Source organism: Sus scrofa, chromosome 12, assembly GCF_054392235.1.
Source record: "Sus scrofa isolate SSC_HxYL_T2T_F1_AM1 chromosome 12, Sscrofa_HxYL_maternal_Yorkshire_Landrace_v2.0, whole genome shotgun sequence".
In the NCBI taxonomy this organism is placed as follows: domain Eukaryota; kingdom Metazoa; phylum Chordata; class Mammalia; order Artiodactyla; family Suidae; genus Sus; species Sus scrofa.
In genome coordinates, this window is record NC_139394.1 from 42,937,288 (window position 1) to 42,956,364 (window position 19,077).

At 45.8% G+C, this 19,077-nt stretch overlaps 1 protein-coding gene and 1 long non-coding RNA gene across 42 annotated transcripts in view; one reads left to right on the forward strand and one right to left on the reverse strand.

Annotated features, from left to right (window-relative positions):
• The first annotated feature begins 4,652 nt into the window (after positions 1–4,652).
• Positions 4,653–13,049, forward strand: LOC146398231 (uncharacterized). The gene is made up of 2 exons (XR_014821357.1): positions 4,653–11,729; positions 12,485–13,049. It is a non-coding gene; the product is annotated as an uncharacterized LOC146398231 (long non-coding RNA).
• Positions 9,339–19,077, reverse strand: part of ACACA (acetyl-CoA carboxylase alpha) — a 293,326-nt gene continuing 283,587 nt past the window's right edge. For 29 of the 41 annotated variants that reach the window (XM_084982960.1, XM_021066236.2, XM_084982948.1 and 26 more), the window contains 2 exons: positions 13,432–13,568; positions 9,339–11,584 (listed from right to left, as the gene is read on the reverse strand). In XM_084982960.1, the coding sequence (XP_084839086.1) occupies positions 11,461–11,584; positions 13,432–13,568 (261 nt within the window). In that variant the 3' untranslated portion in view covers positions 9,339–11,460. 41 annotated transcript variants of the gene reach the window in all.

The window sequence follows — 19,077 nt, forward strand, 5'->3', positions numbered from 1 at the left end:
GTGTTGATGGTAAGGTGAGCGCACCCTGACCCCTGGCTGGTGATAGTTTTCTGCGACTTTGATATTTAGGTGTAATTGACATGCCACTGTACTCTCACTGTAAATGCACAGTTTGGGGATGTGTAGTACATTTGTAGAGTCATGCTACCGTCAACACACTCCACCTTGAGAACGTCGACATCACCCCAACAAATAACTCTGTGCTGGTTTGCAGTGGCTCCTCCGTCCCATCCCCGCCTCCAGGCAATGACTGATCTGCTTCTGTAGCGATAGATGTGTCTTTTCTGAAGGTTTCATGTACGTACACAATGTGTCGTCTTTGTGTCTGGCTTCTTTCACTGAGCTCAAGAGCCTGCCATTAGTTCCTTTTTTGCTGACAGGCACTCATTATTTATACGGCTACACCACAGTTGGTTTTTCTCGTTGCCTGTTGGTGACTGGATTGTTTGCAGATTTTGGCTGTTATGTATAAAGCTGACATAATCCCAAGCCTTTGTAGAACATATTTTCATTTCTGTTGGCTGGATACCTAGGTGTGGAATTGCTGGGTCATATGGTAAATTTAGGTTTAACTTTCTGAGAAACTGCCAAGCTGTTTTCCACGGTGGTGGTACCAGTTACATTCCCATCAGCAGTGTGAGAGCTGCGGCTGCTCCACAGCCACACAAACAGTTGTTACCATCTGTGCTATGATTATACCCATTCTAGTAAGCAGTGGACTCTGATCATGGCTTTAATTTATATTTTCCTAATGACTAGTGATGGAGAACAGCTTTTCATGTGTTTATTGGCCATTCATAGATCTGCTTTCTTTGGTGAAATGTTTATTCAGATCTTTTGCTCATTTTTGAGTTGCTTGTCTTACTGCATTGTAAGAATTCTTTATATATTCTAAATAAAAAGCCTGTATAAAAAAGCGATTTGCAAACATTTTCTCCCAGTCCGTAGCAAGCCTTTTCATTTTCTTAATGCTGTCTTTTTGAATCACAAACACTCAAAAATTTGATACTCTCATTTATCAGTTTTTTTCTTTTATGAATTGTTTTTGGTGTTCCTTTTGTTTATGGATCGTTAAGGAATCTTTGCCCAACCCAGCGTCACAAAGATTTTTCTCCTACGTTTTCTTCCAGAAGTTTTATAGCTTTAATTCTTACGTTTAGGTCTATAGTCCATTTTGAGTTGATTTTTGCATATAATGTAAGGGTCTAAAAGTATAATTTTGTATATGCATATCCATTTGTCCTAGGTCAGTTATTGAAAAGACCATTTTCCCCCTTGTTGAACTGCCTTAACTCCTTTGTAAAAAAATCAATTAACCATAAATGTGAGGATTTATTTCCAGGCTCTTAATTCTGTTCCATTCTGTTATTTACCTGTTTTTACACTAGTGAAAGTTTTGAAATTGGATAAAGTCTTCCATGTTTCTATCAATATTGTTTTGGCAATTCTGGACCCATTGTGTTTCCATATTAATTTTGGGAAAAGCCTATGGAATTTTTATAGGGATTGCATTGAATCTGTAGGTCAGTTTAGGGAGAATTGCCATCTGCCAATGTTTGTGTTCTATTCCATGAACATGGAATGTCTCCTCATTTATTTATATTTAGTTTCTCTTGGTCTTGGCAGTGTTTTATAATTTTCAGTGTACAAATCTTTCACTTCTTTTGTCAAATCTATTCCTAAGTATTTTATTGTTTTTGATGATACTGTCAATGAAATGTTCCCTTAATTTCATTTTTAGATTGTTCCTTGCGGATATATAGAAATGCAGTTGATATTTTTGGTGGTTGTTCAATGATCCTATACCCTGTGACTTTGCCAAATATATTGATTGGTTTTAGTTTTTAAAAATGAATTCCTCACACAGGATCATTTCATCTATGAATCAAGACAGTTTTAATCTTCTTTCCAATATATAAACCTATAATTTTTATTTATTTAGCCTATTGCACTGGTCAGAACCTCCCAATATAGTGCTGAGGAGAAGTGGCAAGAATTGATATTCTTGCCTTTTTCCTGATCTTAGGGGGAAAAGATTGAGTCTTTCACCATTAAGTATGATCTTAATTGAGGTTTTTCATAGATGTCCTTTATCAGGTTGAGGAAATTCCTTTCTCTTGAAGTTTGTAGAGAATTTTTATGTGGAGTGGGTGTTGGATTTCACCAAATGCTTTTTCTGTATCTGTTGAGATGATCGTATAGATTTTGTCCTTTAGTCTATTAATACAGTGTACTACATTAAGGCACTTGGAAGTTAAATGCGCTTTGCACTCCAGGGACAAATCCCACCTGGCTATGGTTTATAATTTTTAAAAATATGTTGCTGGGTTCAATTTTCTAACATTTGCTAAGGATTTTTGCGTCTGTGTTCGTGAGAGATACTGGTCTGTAGTTTTTCCTTTCTCGTGATGTCTTTGTTGGCTTTGGTATCAAGATAATACTGGCTTCTAGAATGAATTGGAAGAGGTTCTCACTTCTGTTTTCTGAAAAAGTTTGTGAAGGATTTCTATTTCTTCTTTAAATATTTGATAGCAAATTCACCAGTAAAGCCTTCCAGGACTGGACTTTTCTTTGTGAGAAGATTTTTATTTACTAATTTAATTTTTTACATGTTTATATAGGTCTATTCAGATTTCCTGTTTCTTAAGTTAGTTTCATTAAATTTGTCTTTCTAGGAATTTGTTCATTTTATCTAATTGTCTAATTTGTTGACATAGAGTGGTTTTATAAAATTATTTATAATCCTTTCAATTTCATTAGGGTCCCTAGCAAAATATCCTTTCTTTTCTTTTCCTTTCTTCCTTCCTTTTTTCTTTCTTTCTTTTGCTTTTTAGGGCTATGCCTATGGCATATGGAAGTTTCCAGGCTAGGAGTCGAATTGGAGCTGCAGCTGCCACCCTGTGCCACAGCCATGCAGGATCTAAGCCACATCTGTGACCTACACTTCATCTCATGGCAGTGCTGGCTCCTTAACCCCCTTAGCAAGGCCAGGGATCAAACCTGTGTCCTCATAGATACTAGTCAGGTTCATTAACACTGAGCCATGATGGGAACTCCTCCTCTTTCATTTCTGATTTTAGAAATTTTGTTTTCTCTTGTCAATTTTAAAAAATCTTTTCAGTGGCCAACAAGCACATGGTTTTGCTAACATCCCTGATTATTAGAGAAATGCAAATCAAAACTACCATGAGATAACCCCTCACACCAGTTAGAATGGCCATCATCAATAAGTCCACAAATAACAAATGCTGGAGGGGGTGTGGAGAAAAGGGAACCCTCCTGCACTGTTGGTGGGAATGTAAGCTGATACAACCACTATGGAGAACAGTATGGAGGTGTCTTAGAAAACTATACTAAGAACTACTGTATGACCCAGCAATCCCACTCTTGGGCATATATCTGGACAAAGCATCCCTTAAAAAAAGACACATGCACCTGCATGTTCATTGCAGCACTATTCACAATAGCTAAGACATGGAAACAACCCAAATGTCCATCAACAGACGATCTGATTAGGAAGATATTGTATATATTCACAATGGAATACTACTCAGCTATAAAAAATAACAAAATAATGCCATTTGCAACAACATGGATGGAACTAGAAACTCTCATACTGAGTGAAGTAAGTCGGAAAGAGAAAGACAACTACCATATAATATCACTTATATCTGGAATCTAATATAAGGCACAAATGAACCTTTCCACAGAAAAGAAAATCATGAACTTGCAGAATAGACCTGTGGTTGCCAAGGGGGAGAGGGAGGGAGTGGGGTGGATTGGGAGCTTGGGGTTGATGGATGCAAATTATTGCCTTTGGAATGGATTAGCAGTGAGATCCTGCTGTGTGGCACTGGGACCTATGTCTAGTCACTTATGATGGAGCATGATAACGTGAGAAAATAGAATGTGTACATGTATGTGTAACTGAGTCACCATGCTGTACAGTAGGAAAAAAATTCTTTTGGGGAAATAACCATTAAAAAAAAATCTTTTCATAGCAGTAACTTTTGGCTTTTATTAATTTTTGTCTTTGTTTTCTATCTCATTAGTTACCACTCTGATCTTTATTTTTTCCTTAATTCTGCTTGCTTTGGGTTCAGTTTGTTGTCCTTTTTCCCACTTTCTTAGGAGGGACCTTATTGATCCAGGGACCTGTTATTGTTGAATTATCTATTTATTCTTTCAATTACTTCTGTCAATTTTTGCTTTATGTATTTTGGGGCTCTGTTTTTGGGTATGGATACATTTATAATTATTGTAGCTCCCAACAACTTGATGCTTTAATCATTATAGTTGTTCCTCTTTGTCTCTAGTGATATTTATCTTAATATATTTTTTCCAATGTGGATGTAGCCACTCCAGCTCTCCTGTGGTTACTGTTTATAGGATATGCTTATTTGTACTTTTGCTTTTTATGTTTTTAATGTGTAGTTGATTTACAGTGTTTTGCCAATGTGCTTTTACTCTTAACCCTATTTGTGTCTTTGAATCGAAAGTTTCTGGTAGACAGCATAGGTGAGTTTTTTGGTATCCAGACAGTCTCTGCCTTTTAATTAGAGTATTTAGTCCTTTCATATTTACTATATATAGTTATTCCTTTTGTCATGATTAAATAAAGGATTTTAGGTGTGCTGAGAAATTAGTGCAGAAATTATTTTAAGTAAATTTTGTATTCTCAAAAGTTAGAATTTAACCTTATTTGCCATTAATTCAGTTTGATTATATCTGGAACACTGGTTAAAGTCCAAAAAATGGTAGAATGGCATTTTTACCCTCAATTTCTGTTTTCTTTTTAAAAAACTTACCTTATTGAAGTATAGCTGATTTACAGTGCTGTGTTAATTTCTGCAAAGTGATATATATATATGTATATATATTCTTTCTCATATTCTTTTCCATTATGATTTATCACAAGACATTGAATATATTTCTCTGTGCTATATGTTGAGACCTTGCTGTTTATCCACTCTATTATATAATAATTTGCATCTGCTAATCCCAAACTCCCAATACATCCCTCCGCCACCCCCTAACCCTTGGCAACCACAAGTCTGTTCTCCATGTCTGTGAGTCTTTTATGTTTCACAGATAAGGTCATTTGTGTCATATTTTAGATTCCACATATAAGTGATATATGATATTCTTCTCTGACTTCACTTAGTATAATCTCTTAAGTCCATTCGTATTGCTATAGATGGCACTATTTCATTCTTTTTATGGCTGAGTAGTATTCCATTGTATGTATGTATATATACATCTTCTTAATCCACTCATCTGTTGATGGACATTTAGGTTGTTTCCATGTCTTGGCTATTGTGAACAGTGCTGCTTTGAATATAGGGGTGCATGTATCTTTTTGAATTATATTCTGTCTGGGTAGATGCCCAGGAATGGGCTTGCTGGATCATATAGCAACTCTATTTTTAGTTTTTTGAGGAAGCTCCATAGTGTTTTCCATAGTGGCTATGCCAATTTATATTCCCACCAACAATGTAGGAGGGTTCCCTTTTCTTCATACCGTCTCCAGGATTTGTCTTTTGTATGTATTTATTATTTTTTTAATTTAAGGTAAAAATGCATAAAATGTACCATCTTAACCATTTTAAAGTGTACAGTTACCTATATTCCCATCATTGTGCAACAGATCTCCAGAACTTTACTTATCTTGCAAAGTGAAACACTGAAACACTATACCCATCAAGCAATAACTCTCCATTTTCTCTTCAGCCCATTAACCACCACTGTACATTCCTTTTTTATGAATTTCGGCTACTTTACATACCTCATATAAAAGGAATTACACAATATTTGTTTTTTCATGATTGGTTTATTTCACTAGGCATAACATCCTCTGCATTCAATTCTTTTGGATATATACCTAGAATCAGGATTGTTGGATCATATGGTAATTCTGTTTTTAATTTTTTTTGAGGAACTGCCATACTGTTTTCCATAGTGGTTGCACCATTTTGTAATCTTACCAGCAGTGCAAAGGGTTCTAATTTCTTTACATCCTTGCCAACACTAGTTTCCATTTTTTTGATAGAAGCCATCCTAATGGGTGGAGGTGATACCTCATTGTGACTGATTTGCATTTTTCTAATGAGTGGTGACATTGATTGAGCATCTTTTCATATCCTTGATGGCCATTTGCATATAATCTTCAGAGAAATGTCTTTTGAAGTTGTAGGTCCATTTAAAAATCATGTTGTTTGAGTTTTTCTGATGAATTGTAGTTCTTTATATATTCTGCATATTAACTTCCAATTAGATATGTGATTTGCACTTACTGTATATTTTTGTTATTTTCTTAGCAGCTGTCCAAGGGATCATATTACAATCTATTTGAGATAAAAACTAATGTCTCATAAAATATAGAAATTTGTTTCTAATGTAGCTTGATTTTTCTTCTCCCTTGTGTGATGATTATATTTATATGTGCTATAACCCCAAAATACATCAATATAATTTTATGTGATTTTATATCTTTTAAGAGAGAAAACACAGTCTTTTATATTTACTCACATATTTACCTTTTCAAGTGCTTCTTCATATCTTTGTATAGATTCAGGTTACCATCTGGAACCCCCTGAATGACTGCCTTTAATTCTTGTAAAGCAAGTTTTCTAGCAATTCCTTGCTCTTGGGAGTGGGGAGTAGGGTGCCTTTATTTCGTCTTTGTTTTGCTGGGTATAGGTTTCCTGGTTGTTAGTTATTTTTTAAATAACTACCTTGTAACACTTTGAATTTATCAGCCCACTGCCTTCAGGCTTCCATTGCTGTTATCTGTCATTTGTTGTTTTGTTCCTCTATCCATGATGAACTGTTTTCCTCCAGCTTCTTTTAAGTTTTTCTTTGTCTTTCAACAGGTTGGCTGTAGTGTCTAGGTACTGATCTTTTTGTGTTTATGGGATTTATAGAGCTTCCTAGATCTGCAGATTGGTTTCCATCATCTTGGAAGTTTTCAGCTATTATTTCTTCAAATATTTCTTCTGCCCTTTACTCTCCTTCTGGCATTCCCAATACACTCAGTTGTTATACTGATATTGTATGGATCTCTGAGGCTCTGTTCATTTTTCATTCTTCTTTCTCTCTATTCTTCACATTGGATCATTCTTTCTTCTGCCTTCCTGAATCTACTATTGAGTCCCTCTAGCTCAAGTCCATTATTGTACATTATAATTCCAGAATTTTTTATTGTGATAAAATATATATAACATAAACATTACCATTTCAGCAGTTTTTAAATGCATAGTTCAGCAGCATTAAGTATTAAGTACATTGACTTTGTTATGCAGCCGTCACCACTGTCCCTTTCCATCATCCCAAACTGAAATCCTGCACCCATTAAATAGGAACTCCCCATTTCCTCCTCCCTATGGTCTCTAGTAACCACTGTTCTACTTGCTATCTCCGTGTCTTTCATAATTCTAGAGACCTCATATAAATGGAATCATACAATACTTCCCATTTTGTATCTGACAGAATGTGTCATTTGCATAATGTCTTCAAGGTTGAAGACTCTCTTGTAGGATGCAGACATCTTCTTGTAACCTCACATGGCTATGCAAGTACTTGTTAGTATAGGCAGGAATGCTGTTAGCGTTTTCCTAATTCAGGGCCTGGGTGTCCTTGTTTCCATCTCTCCTCACCCCTGACCCCTGCTCACTCCAAAAGGCCAGTCAGAATCAGAATGTCTGGGATCAGGCCCATCATTCAACCCTCTTGGAGCTACCGTCTGTCTCATCTCCTTGCGGTTCCTAACAGGCTGAGCCCACTGGGTGGTTCCAAGTCCTCTCAGAGCTGAGGCTCTGTAATCGTTCCAGCCCTGTACCCACCTCAGAGGAGCCCATGTTTTGGAAGATTTCTCTTACTGAAATAATGCATTTATGAAGTCCTGTTCCCATTATTTACTATTATTAACTGCCCATTGGAGCTTTTGGCCAGCATGAGATCGCCAGTACCGCTTCCTGGGTGGGTAAACCTCTTAGTTCTCAGAAAAACAGTGGCATGGTGAGCCTTTGTCCCCCGCCTGAGGGGTGTGTAGGATTTCTGGAGTATTGAAAACTAGCTGACAGTTGCCCATTACTATCTCTGTGCCTCCTGGGTGGTCTGGGCTTACTCTCCTGGGTATCCCCTCCATCTCAAGGGCATAGACACATGGAGCTGAGCTTGGAGCCAGATTTCTTGGTATCCAAGGCTGTTTTCATTCAGTTAGACTGATTTATAAACCTCCGTACCCAGTCTTTCCATGCCTTCAAACCATCAAAGGTGTCCTATTATCTCCAGGAACATAACCTTGTTTCTTGGCCAAGCACCTCAAGGTCATTGTAATCTGGTACCTGTTTGCTGTTTTTCAGATTTCACTGTCCATCCTTCCCCAGAGGACTGCTGTCTCCTAGCCAGCATTCCTAGTGTCTCTTGACTACCTTTACAAATGGTGGTGGCTGCCTTACTTTCCTCTCTGCCCACAGGCCCTTAATTGTCTCCATGCCTCACACAGCCCTTGGAACTTTCTGCCTCTCCATGTGGGTCAGGACAGGCCTGGGTTTTACCTTCTTGTGCCCACACTGAGGAGCCAGCATTCGGATGAAGGCTTACCTCCAGCTCAGCAGTTCTCCACGCCTCTCCCCACAGCTTGGTGCTGAGTCTCGCTCATGGGAAGGAGCCTGGGAAGGGCCTCCCTCTGATGGGCCTGAACACTGGCAGTCATCCCTGTGTTCTTGTTTTTCAGTTGGGGAAAGAGAGGCGGGCCCAGATAGATCACAGAACCCTTGCTGTTCAATCTTTTCCTTACTACTCCAAATACCGATAAACATTAAAATTTTCTTTTATTAAGAAAGACTGATGAAGGAAATCCCCCCTCATCAAATGGTGCGTCCTTCCCACCTTTCTTTGTAAATGTCATTCCTGCTTTAGCCACGTGGATTTGTAGACATTGAGGCAGAGGGTTGAAGGCACACAAGTGTGCATTTCCTGCCCCTGGTGTCTTTTTGTGCCCAAAGTTAGTGGTCAAAAGCCACGGAGTAGCTAAATTATTCACAGAAACTAAAACCTCTGCTGTGAAAGGGGCCTGAGCTGATCTCGGAAAACGGTTTGCTATTTATTTGACCCAAATCGTGCAAAGCAAGAGGTTTAAATCCTTGTGTTTACTTCAAGACCCATGGAACTGCCCAGGCCCCCAAAGGACTCTGGACCTGAAAACGGTCCAGGCTCGGGCAGAAGCACCACGTGCCCCCCGTCCTCACAGTGGTTCTACTTTGGGCCAGGGCAGGGCTCGCCCTCCAGAGCTCCCCTGATCACAGTGGGTGTGGGCTGAAGTGACACACAGTGACTCTTCTACAAATGTGGAGGTTTATTTCAAAACGTGAAAAGAATACATTGGACTGAAGGTCTTTGCTCCTCAGGCTGTGTGTCCATCAAATTCTCCATGAGACCAGTGAAGGCTGCTTTGTGACCGAGGGGAACAGACCACACGGCGATCCCAGCTCAGGGAGTCTTGGTCGTCTGGCATTCACCCTCCTCCTGCCTCAGGACCTGGCGTGTGTGATGGGCTGTGGGGCAGCAGAGCGCTCCAGTTCTGTGGCTCCTTCCGGCTTGTCCACAGGTAAGAGCCCTGTCCAGGTAAGACCTGAAGTGAGGTGCTCCGGGGGCGGGGGAGTGAGCACTACTGAGTCTAGAGAGGAAATGTGTTCATTTCCTGTGTCATAATCTTGGGGGTGGGTGGGGGACAAGTGTAGCCCACCCAGCCTCTGACGATCCGGGGCAAGCACAGGACTTGGTACCACCTGGAGGTGTGTGGGATTTTATTTATTGTAGAAATGTGTAGAGGAATAACCCGGTCAAAGACGAATCCAATTCTTAGCAGATAAGCAAATGCCAGCAACACTGGACGTTCCTCCTGGACTGAGGTTTGTTCTTCACCTTTTCCTTCCCCCCTTGGGTGGTGCCGTCCCCACACCGGGGCAGCCTGGCTGAGGCTCCGGGCCCCTGGGGGCAGGTGGTGGCAAGTCCGGCCACACCTGGCCCATCTGCGCAAACAGGTCCCAGAGAAGCGGGCGGAGTGCTGTCTCGTGTGGGAGCTGCAGGGTTTGGCAGTGCTCTGCTCAGACGGCTGTGAGCTCCCCCTTGGTCACCATGACAAATGCAGTTAGCTGCACCACAGGGACCGGATGCTACTCCAGCCCCATCACCTGCCACTCCGGCTCCAGGAACACCAGCGGGACAGTCAGTAAGCTCTTTCCTTGAGTAAACTGGTTGTTGAAAATCAACTCCCCATCACCCTCGAGGAGGCCCTGCCGCTGGCCGGGGAAGGACCCGGGAGCTTTGAAGACAGCAGCACCATGATGGGGTTGTCTCTTGGGGGTCTGTGTTCCCTGGAAGCTGCTCCAGAGCAAGGAAGGCCAGTTCCTGACGCCAAGAGCGCAGGTGTCACCAGGGCTCCTTCCCACGGCTGTGGGGAGACCGCCTGTGCCTGCTGTCTGTGTACATTCAAGGAACAGACAAGCCCCAAAGCAGGCAGGAGAGCAGCTGTGAGGTCGGGAGGCGGAGGTGACAGCCCTGTAGGCGCTGTTAAGCGCCTGTAACTACCAGAGCTCCGGGCTCCATAGTGACAACCTGGCTCATCCTAGAGAGACTGCCTGCCCTCCCCTGTGGGATGAGGAGCCACGGGCAGGGCGGTTCCCCAGCTCCCCCTCTGCCCCCCAGGCCCTCAGCTAGCCGAGCAGTGGCAAGTCAGCCGTCTCTCTGTTCCAAGTGAAGTGAACCCAAGGCCGAGACCCCCAGTCAACAACAGTGAAATGGTCTCTTTCTTGGAAGCTTTCTCCATGTCTGGGAACTCAGTTTTACCCCCATCTCTGAGTTCCAGGGAGCTTGCAGATTTCACGCTCCAGTTTTTGTTGATAAACAGTACGTTGGGGTGGTGAAACTGGGTACCTAGGTGGGTACTGGGCTGAGTGGGGGGCAAAGAACCAACAGACTCGAGGCTTCCTCCTCTCCCCACACCTGGTCCCCAGTCCTCCTCTGCTGCCGATGGCCGCAGGCTCACGGGGCCAGGGCTGAGCGTGGGCGGTGACAACCTCCCACGTCCTGGGGCTGGACCAAGGGGCCGGCAGGACGGAAGGGCAGCCCTGCCTCTGTGTAGTAAGACCTCACGGTACACGTGTGTACCCTTCATTGCCTTCTTAGGTCCTGGGCAAGGAGAGGGGACGCAGTCACAGCCAGGGTAATAAATACTGAACGGGGCGGTGGGTGTGACCGGCGGGCTGGAGCGGGGGCTCTGTGACCCTACATCCCAGTATGTTGTGCGTAACCTGAAAACATTCGAGGGGAAGCAAAATGCCACTTGGATTCCAATGCTGGGCCTCCTATGCTGTCTCATTACAGTGGCTTCAGTTGTAAAAGGCAGCTCGAGCCCTTTGTGCCTGAGGCAGGGCAGGTGTGGGCAGGAGGCTCTTCCTACGTGGAAGGCGAGTCCATCGTGGAGAGGATCCGGACGACTTCTGCTCGCTGAGTGGGTGAGATGTGCTGGGTCATGTGCACGATGGAATCCATGGCGACCTCCGGATTGGCCTGTACCAAGCTGAGGGGAAGATGGGGATGGTGAAGGCGGCCGTGCCTCCCTCAGGCCAGTTTCAGACCTGCCCGAGAAGCCTGCTCCCAGACGCCACGCGGCCACTGCAGTCACCTGACTTCTTTCCTACACGAAAAATGTCCCCAGCAGCAAGGTGGGCACAAGATGAACCCGAAACATTCTGCTATGTTAGAAAGGGAAGAAGTCACCTCAAAACCCCATACCGAGGGGGGCGTGTCCCCAAGATGAACCCGAAACATTCTGCTATGTTAGAAAGGGAAGAAGTCACCTCAAAACCCCATACCGAGGGGGGCGTGTCCCCAAGATGGTGGAACCAGCATGAAGGTGCTCCCACTGGCTGAATCTGGGACATCTGGGGTGTCAAAATGATGAATTACAAATTACTGGAGTTCCCACTGTGGTTCAGCAGTAACGAACCTGCCTAGCATCTGTGAGGACATGGGTTCGATCCCTGGCCTCGCTCAGTGAGTTAAGGATCTGGCATTGCCATGAGCTGTGGTGTAAGTCACAGATGTGGCTTGGATCCCACGTTGCTGTGGCTGTGGTGTAGGCCGGCAGCTGTAGCTCTGATTCCATCCCTAGCCTGGGAACCTCCACATGCCGTGGGTGCGGCCCTAAAGAGACCCCCCCCAAAAAAAAAAGAATCAGTGAAAAAACATTCATCGGGCTACAGTGGTGAGGACTGTAGGAAAAGGAGGAGAGGGGACTCGGCCTGCAGTAGAACTGGGGTGGTGATGGCAGACTGCGCAGGGCGTGCCAGAGGTGTAACGTGACCATTCTGCCATCTCACTGTAACAACTGGCCTGGGTGAGAACCGCCCCTGGTGCCGACTCTGGGCGGAAATATTGTTGAGCAGGAACCTGCACGGCCTCGCGTGTCTCTCCACAGATTGCTTATTAGGTTCACGGGGACAAGCAGGAATTACACAGTGGAGAAGTCCAGGCACAGCTTGATCAGGTGACGGAAACTAACATGACAGATGACGTCGTGCGTTTCCAGATGTGGTTCCCTCTGAAGGCCACACCATCACGGATGTCATGTTCTGGCTGCGAAAGCAGAGCCTGAATCTAATCACGAGGAAACATCAAACTCAAAACGAACAATGATCTATAAGTAGTGATGTAGATAAATGGTTCTATCAATGTCCACTTTATAAAACTTAATCATTTCACTGTGGTTAGGTAAGAGAGTATCCCTCTGAGCAGAGGCACACGGAAGTATGTGGGGGTAAAGGGCCATGATGAGCCATGACGGACCATGACGTGTGTCACTTACCCTTAAATGGTTCAGAAAAAAATTACATGAAAGAGCAAATACATTCACAAATGATATAGCATGTAGGGTAAAGTGTAAATACCAGCACATCTGGGTACAGCGCTGGTCTTTGTACTGCTTTTAGTTTTGCAGTTTTTCTGTAAGTGAAATGTTTTCAAATAAAAAGTTTTTAAAAACATCCCCGGCAATCTGCTCTGCCCAGCCTATGGAGGAGGCGGGGACGTGAGAACACAGCTTGCTCGTGGCCCGGGAGGGAGGAGGTAGTTTCCCAGGAAACTAGGGTGCAATCAGCTTTGTTCACAGAATCATTCAGTCCCAGTATCTGCATTCGGAGCTAATAGTTGGGCACAGTGAGCGAAGCCATCATCCAGCAGCGATTCTGAAGTGCCCCTGGGGCCCAGCAGCTGAGAGAGAACTGTGCTTCAGGGCTCTGTTCTTATCTGTGGGTCAACCCCAGCGTCTCAGACAGATAGGGAAACTGCCTCACCCTTTGTTCCTAAATCTCGCATTCCGGGGAATTGAGCCCCATTTGTACAAGCAGCCCCCTCAGCGGCTCTCACCTGCGGATCTGCTTGAGGACGTAGTCTCTGCTGATGTATTTGATGTTTTCCTCTATGACTGAGCGAACACCGTCTTCCTCCGTCAGCTGTTTCTCCAGCCACTCCACCAGGTCCTTGTTATTGTCCCAAACGTAGGCCTGCAAGCAGAGATCGCCTGGTCAGACACCAGGGGCCAGGCCAGTCTGGACCCTCTGATGACTCGGCGTCTGGAAAGGTCACCACAAATGCTTGTTCAGGGAACAGAGTCATCCGTGTTCCCCATCACTTGGGCTTTGGAGGAGGAGGAAGAAATAGGTCTCAAGACAGGAGCTGTCCTCATCATCCCAGTCCCGCTCCTGGGACAAGATGCACATTCGAAGCATCTGCCTGGGTTCCCCAGAGGCTCCGTGCTCACCCGAGGCGTCTGTCACCTGTTCCACAGAGGCTGCGGGAATTGCGTACCCTGACCACATGTTGAGTAAAGTGCTGGTTGAGAGGGAAATGCTGTTTACTTGGTGTTTTAAAAATGAAACGTGCTTTTTGAGAAACTGAGACATGATTCCTAAATTTAAGTCTCAGGTGCAGCGGGGAGCAGGGGAGCAGCCTGGCTGGGGGGGGTCTCCCGCCCCAGAGCCCGGCAGGGCCCAAGGACAGGGAGGCCCTGGCGCCCAGGAGAGCCACCAGGGCAGAGACCTAAACCCCGGTTCCCTTCTTGTGAGAGTTTTGCAAAGGGTCAAGACGCCCATCACCCAGAAAGTCTCAACAAACCTCCTCTGGCCTCCTTTTTTCAAGATCATTTAGCTGAGCGTTTCCCAGGTAGTTGACTACATAATAATTCAGGAGTGTGTTAGAAACCTAATAGCCTTCTCCTGGCTCTCTTCTCCTCTCATTTTCTTTACAAATCATTTAGGAATCGTTTTGTTAATGGTTTCCGGAAAACCAAGTACCGCCATTAGGGCTCATTCATATTTATGTCATTTTGTTTGGGTAATTAAACACAAAGCTCGGCATTTAAAGGTGCGCTATCCTCCTCTGTTATCACTAACCGAGTCAAAGTCAGAATGACAATGAGTTTGGCGCTGTAATTTAATAGGTGGGTGCGTTAGGGAGCTCCTGGGCTTGGAAGCCCCGATGCCAGCAGCCAGGGCCGCGGCTGGGACTCGGGGCCTGCAAAGTGGAGGAAACCTTCTCATGCCCTGCAGGAGGCATCACACGGGAAACTGGGCGCTGTTTCAGGCCTTTAAAAGTGAAGGTTTCAGAGTTCCTGTTGTGGCGCAGTGGTTAACGAATCCGACTAGGAACCATGAGGTTGCGGGTTCGGTCCCTGCCCTTGCTCAGTGGGTTAACGATCCGGCATTGCCGTGAGCTGTGGTGTAGGTTGCAGACGCGGCTCGGATCCCGCGTTGCTGTGGCTCTGGCGTAGGCCGGTGGCTGCAGCTCCGATTCGACCCCTAGCCTGGGAGCCTCTATGTGCCGCGGGGAGCGGCCCAAGAAATAGCAACAACAACAAAGACAAAAAAAGACCAAAAAAAAAAAAAAAAAGTGAAGGTTTCTTTTCCGACTCTCCCTTCCCACCTCTCTGACTTGGCTGGTGAGTTCACTGTGGCTGGTCATTTCATGTCATGTAACTGACTCCTACATTTCCAACAATTCTGAAGGAGCCTTTCACAGCCAAAGCATCGAGGAGCCCCAGGATTAAGGACCAGCAGCGCACCTTTTCTGCTGCTTTTGTCTGGTTCTTTTTCTGGCCCCAAATTTGCGCATCTCTGTAATCACTGATAAAAGATCAGCTCCCTGGTCGGGGTAGGGTGGCCAGGACAGTGTGGACTGAGGCGAGCCTTCCCACCACTCGGAGCTCCTGAGGCTGAACTGCAGGGGAGCGTTTTGTTCCAAGAAAAAGGAGGTACCACATCAATCTCTATGGACAGGGTGGTGGTGGTGGTGTTTTCCCCACAGTGTGGCATCTTAACTCTTGCGTGCCAGCTCCTGCACCCCAACTCGGATGGATGCCCCTGGCCTCTCGACCACTGTGCTGAGCCCCGACCTGCTGGTCACTGGGGCTTCTGCACATGCCCTCGCCTGGGAGGACGGGGTGGGGGAGGAGAAAATAAAACAATGCATGCTTCTTGGGTTTTAGAATGGAAAAAAAAACAACAACTAGATTTACCCAAGAATCCCAAAGCCTTTAGTTTAGGAGAATATTTAATACTCTTATTAATCATTTTTAATCCGTTTGCTTTTAATTAAGAAACAGCATGATGCTTTCCTATCAACATATGCCAGGGAGCAGATTAATTGTGGCTTAAGATAACTCTCCTTGATTGGTGTAATGTATTAGCTAACGAGATGCCTGCTTCTAACGGTGCTCAGACTCGACACTGGAAAGCCAGCCGCCCTCCAGAGAAAACTCTCCTGCCTACCCTTCCTACAGCCACAGAATATGCTAGGTGTTTAAATTAAACATTTTTTAAAAGTTCCCAGACAGAATTAAATCAACACACTTCAAGTTTTTGAAAAGACAGGCCCCTCACATGAAAGATCTGTTCACTCAAAATACGACTGGGTGACATCCACCAAGTCAGACCCCGATCAAGCTTCCATCACAGCACGGAGTACACGAAGGCAAAGGGCTGGCAATCCTAGCCATAGCGTTTTTAGCAGGAATGAACGGGCACCCACAGTGCCACGGGCTTTGGTAACAGACCAGGAGGGTTTCCTCTTACTGGCTCGAGTGTGCTTCCTCCGCCCAGGGTTAGAGAGTCCAAAGCCCCTTGTCTGCCCTCGTGGAACAGTTTTTTTTTTTTTTGGCTTATCTAGGGCTGCACCTGAGGCATATGGAGGTTCCCAGGCTAGGGGTCCAATTGGAGCTGTAGCCACCGGCCTACAGCACAGCCACAGCAACGCCGGATCCTTAACCCACTGAGCAAGGCCAGGGATCAAACCCACAACCTCATGGTTCCTAGTCGGATTCGTTAACCACTGAGCCACGACAGGAACTCCCATGGAACAGTTCTAAGACATCCTTCCAGCCATCCGGAAGGACGGGCCAACCCCATGCTGTTATCATCTCCCTCCTTAAAATTCTGGGAGTGTGGCTGATTATTCCCACTGTGGATTTTAATCACGTGTGAAATGCTGGGCTGCTAACCTCACGACAGGCCTGGGCCCATGACACCCGCCTGTACTCATCCCAGTCAGGACACTTTAATACCAATAAAATATCAGTAATTAAACGTCACAACAAGGGCCTTACATGTTCAGCAGACACTTTATCCCTCTCTGCATCAGTGGATAAGTATCTCTGGACCACTCAGCTCACTAACTGTATGTAGTAATTAGTCTATCTTACAAAATCTAAATGACCTTTTTGGAAAGTTCCATTTCTAACACAGGGAATTGCTGTAAGCCCTCCTTACTCAATGGTCCGGCAGGGCCTGGAGTGACTCTACATCTGAGAATCAGGAGAGGAAACGGCCCTGAAACAGACATGCCTGTTGTCCTTACAGCCTGATTTAAATCATTATTTTTCAAGGGAGCTGTGGTGATGCTTCTCTTCTGCCTGCAGTGAAACTACAAACCATAAACCCTACTCTTTCCTACAGCAGGACTGTCCCTATGGATTCAGAGTCCTGTAACTCATGGCACCAGATTCCTCTAAGGGAAACGAGAGAGTTACACTGCTCCGTTACATAACATCACAATGTCTTCAAATTTTCTCTCCTAGAATCTTTTTCAGGATTAAGATTTTTAAAATATTCTCTATGAGAAAAAGAACACACAGGACAGCTAATAGATGCCTGTCACTAAGAGCTTCCCTACCAGTAAGTACGGTGCGCAACAGCGGGTCACTTCCTGGGGCAAAGCCAGGGTCTAGACTGAGGCAGCCTGCTCTTGGGGGCACAGCACATCATCCCTGGCCCTGTTGGAAGAACCTGGGAAAGGCGATGATTCTGGTTTTCAGCCATTTCCCCACCCTTACCCCCAAGCATGGAGTGGCCTGCGCCAGCCCCTCGCAGGCAGCCGGTGGCCTCTGGGCACTGCAATGCTTCTTTCTTCAAGGGCGCTGGGGATTTTATCACCCACCCCACACTGAACTGGGTGCTGCTGGGCCCGCAGAATCTACAAGGAGGTCTCAAAGCCTCATGGTGGGGTCACCCACCCTTCCCCTCTCTCCTCCACCCTCCCCCAGGGCTGGAGGCTCAAGGGATGCTCTCCTGTAGACTGGGATGGGGACAGAGCCCCGGGCCTCCCCTCCTGCGCTGAGGGCCAGGGTGCCTCCACCAGGAGTGGGCACAGACGATCTCTCCATTGAAGAGAGAAAGCGACGACCTGTTTCTCCAGACACACCGTCTCCAGGGAGCTGGACGCTAAGGGACAACTGAAGGCCCGTGCGCTGGCCTCCTGCTCCGAGGGAAGTGGCTCCTCCTCCCCGGCCTCGCGCCCACGGAGGCTGTGCATGTCCATTAGTGACTAATGTGGGGGGAAGGCGGCGCGGGCCTGTCCTGGCCACACGCGCCGCACACTCCATTTACCTAGCCGGTCGCTCTTAACTAGAGAACAACCTCTGATTTTACACTTGCGTGACTTTCAATGCCAACTTCCCTGCAAGCTGCCAGTAGCCACGGACAAAATTGTCTCACTCAATTATGATGCCACAGACTGACCTTAACCTGAACCAAGTGTTGCATAAGGCGGCGCTCCCCGCCACCTCTGTGAAATATTTATCCAAAGAAGCTTTTCAGTCGTAAAGAAATGGGCAGACTTAACCTCGAGGTGACTCTTGGAAGTACCCGACTCACTGACTTTAAAACTGATGGCAGATCTTGGAGTTCCCTCCCCAAAAGGGTCGGCAGACACTTCAGGCAACACTTGTCAGGAGGCTGGAGAGCCCGCTGTCCAGTCTCCAAGCCAGCTGTCACCGTTTCTGCTCACATAGCTTTCAGGCAAAGAGACAAGTCTATTTCCAGCACATACTATGAGTAGCCTGATAAAATGTATATATGATGTATGATTTAATACAGATACTTACTAATAAAGGTTGATTTCTTTCTCTTTCTCAGTAAAAAATAAATACAAATAAAAGTCCCAACTTTTTCTTCCCATCCTCCCAGGACTGTGCAGCCCACAATTCCAGGAGCACATGCTGGTACCTGGCTGCCCCGGCCCCGGGGCACGAGTCCAAGGACCCAAGACAGTGGGCACTGCTCTCAGGACTGGGCCTCCTGTGACAGCGCCCCCTGGAGACACCGGATGCCTGATTCCCTGCAGGCTGGACGTTTCCTTCCAGCTCAGATATGGTCAGGAGACCTGTAGCTGGAGGCAGGGCACCTGCTGCCTGAATTACCACCCCTCCTGTTAGGCCTCAGCTCCCTGCACACAGCCCCCAGCGGTCTCTCCACCACACACATCACACAGCGGCACTCTGCCACTTAAAAGCTCCCCACTCACCTCAGTCCCAACCCCTCCACACAGCCCCCACCATCCCCATCCCCAAGGCATCCTGAAATTCCTGCAGCTCCTCGGATGCACGCTGCCCCTGTTGGCCGGTTTGGGACATGCCATTCCTTCTGCCTGGAATGTTCCTCCCATCCCGCAATCCAACCCTGACCTCTGCTCCATTTCCCATTTTGTTTTCAGGTCAGCTGAGACCTTACTTCTTCTAGAAGT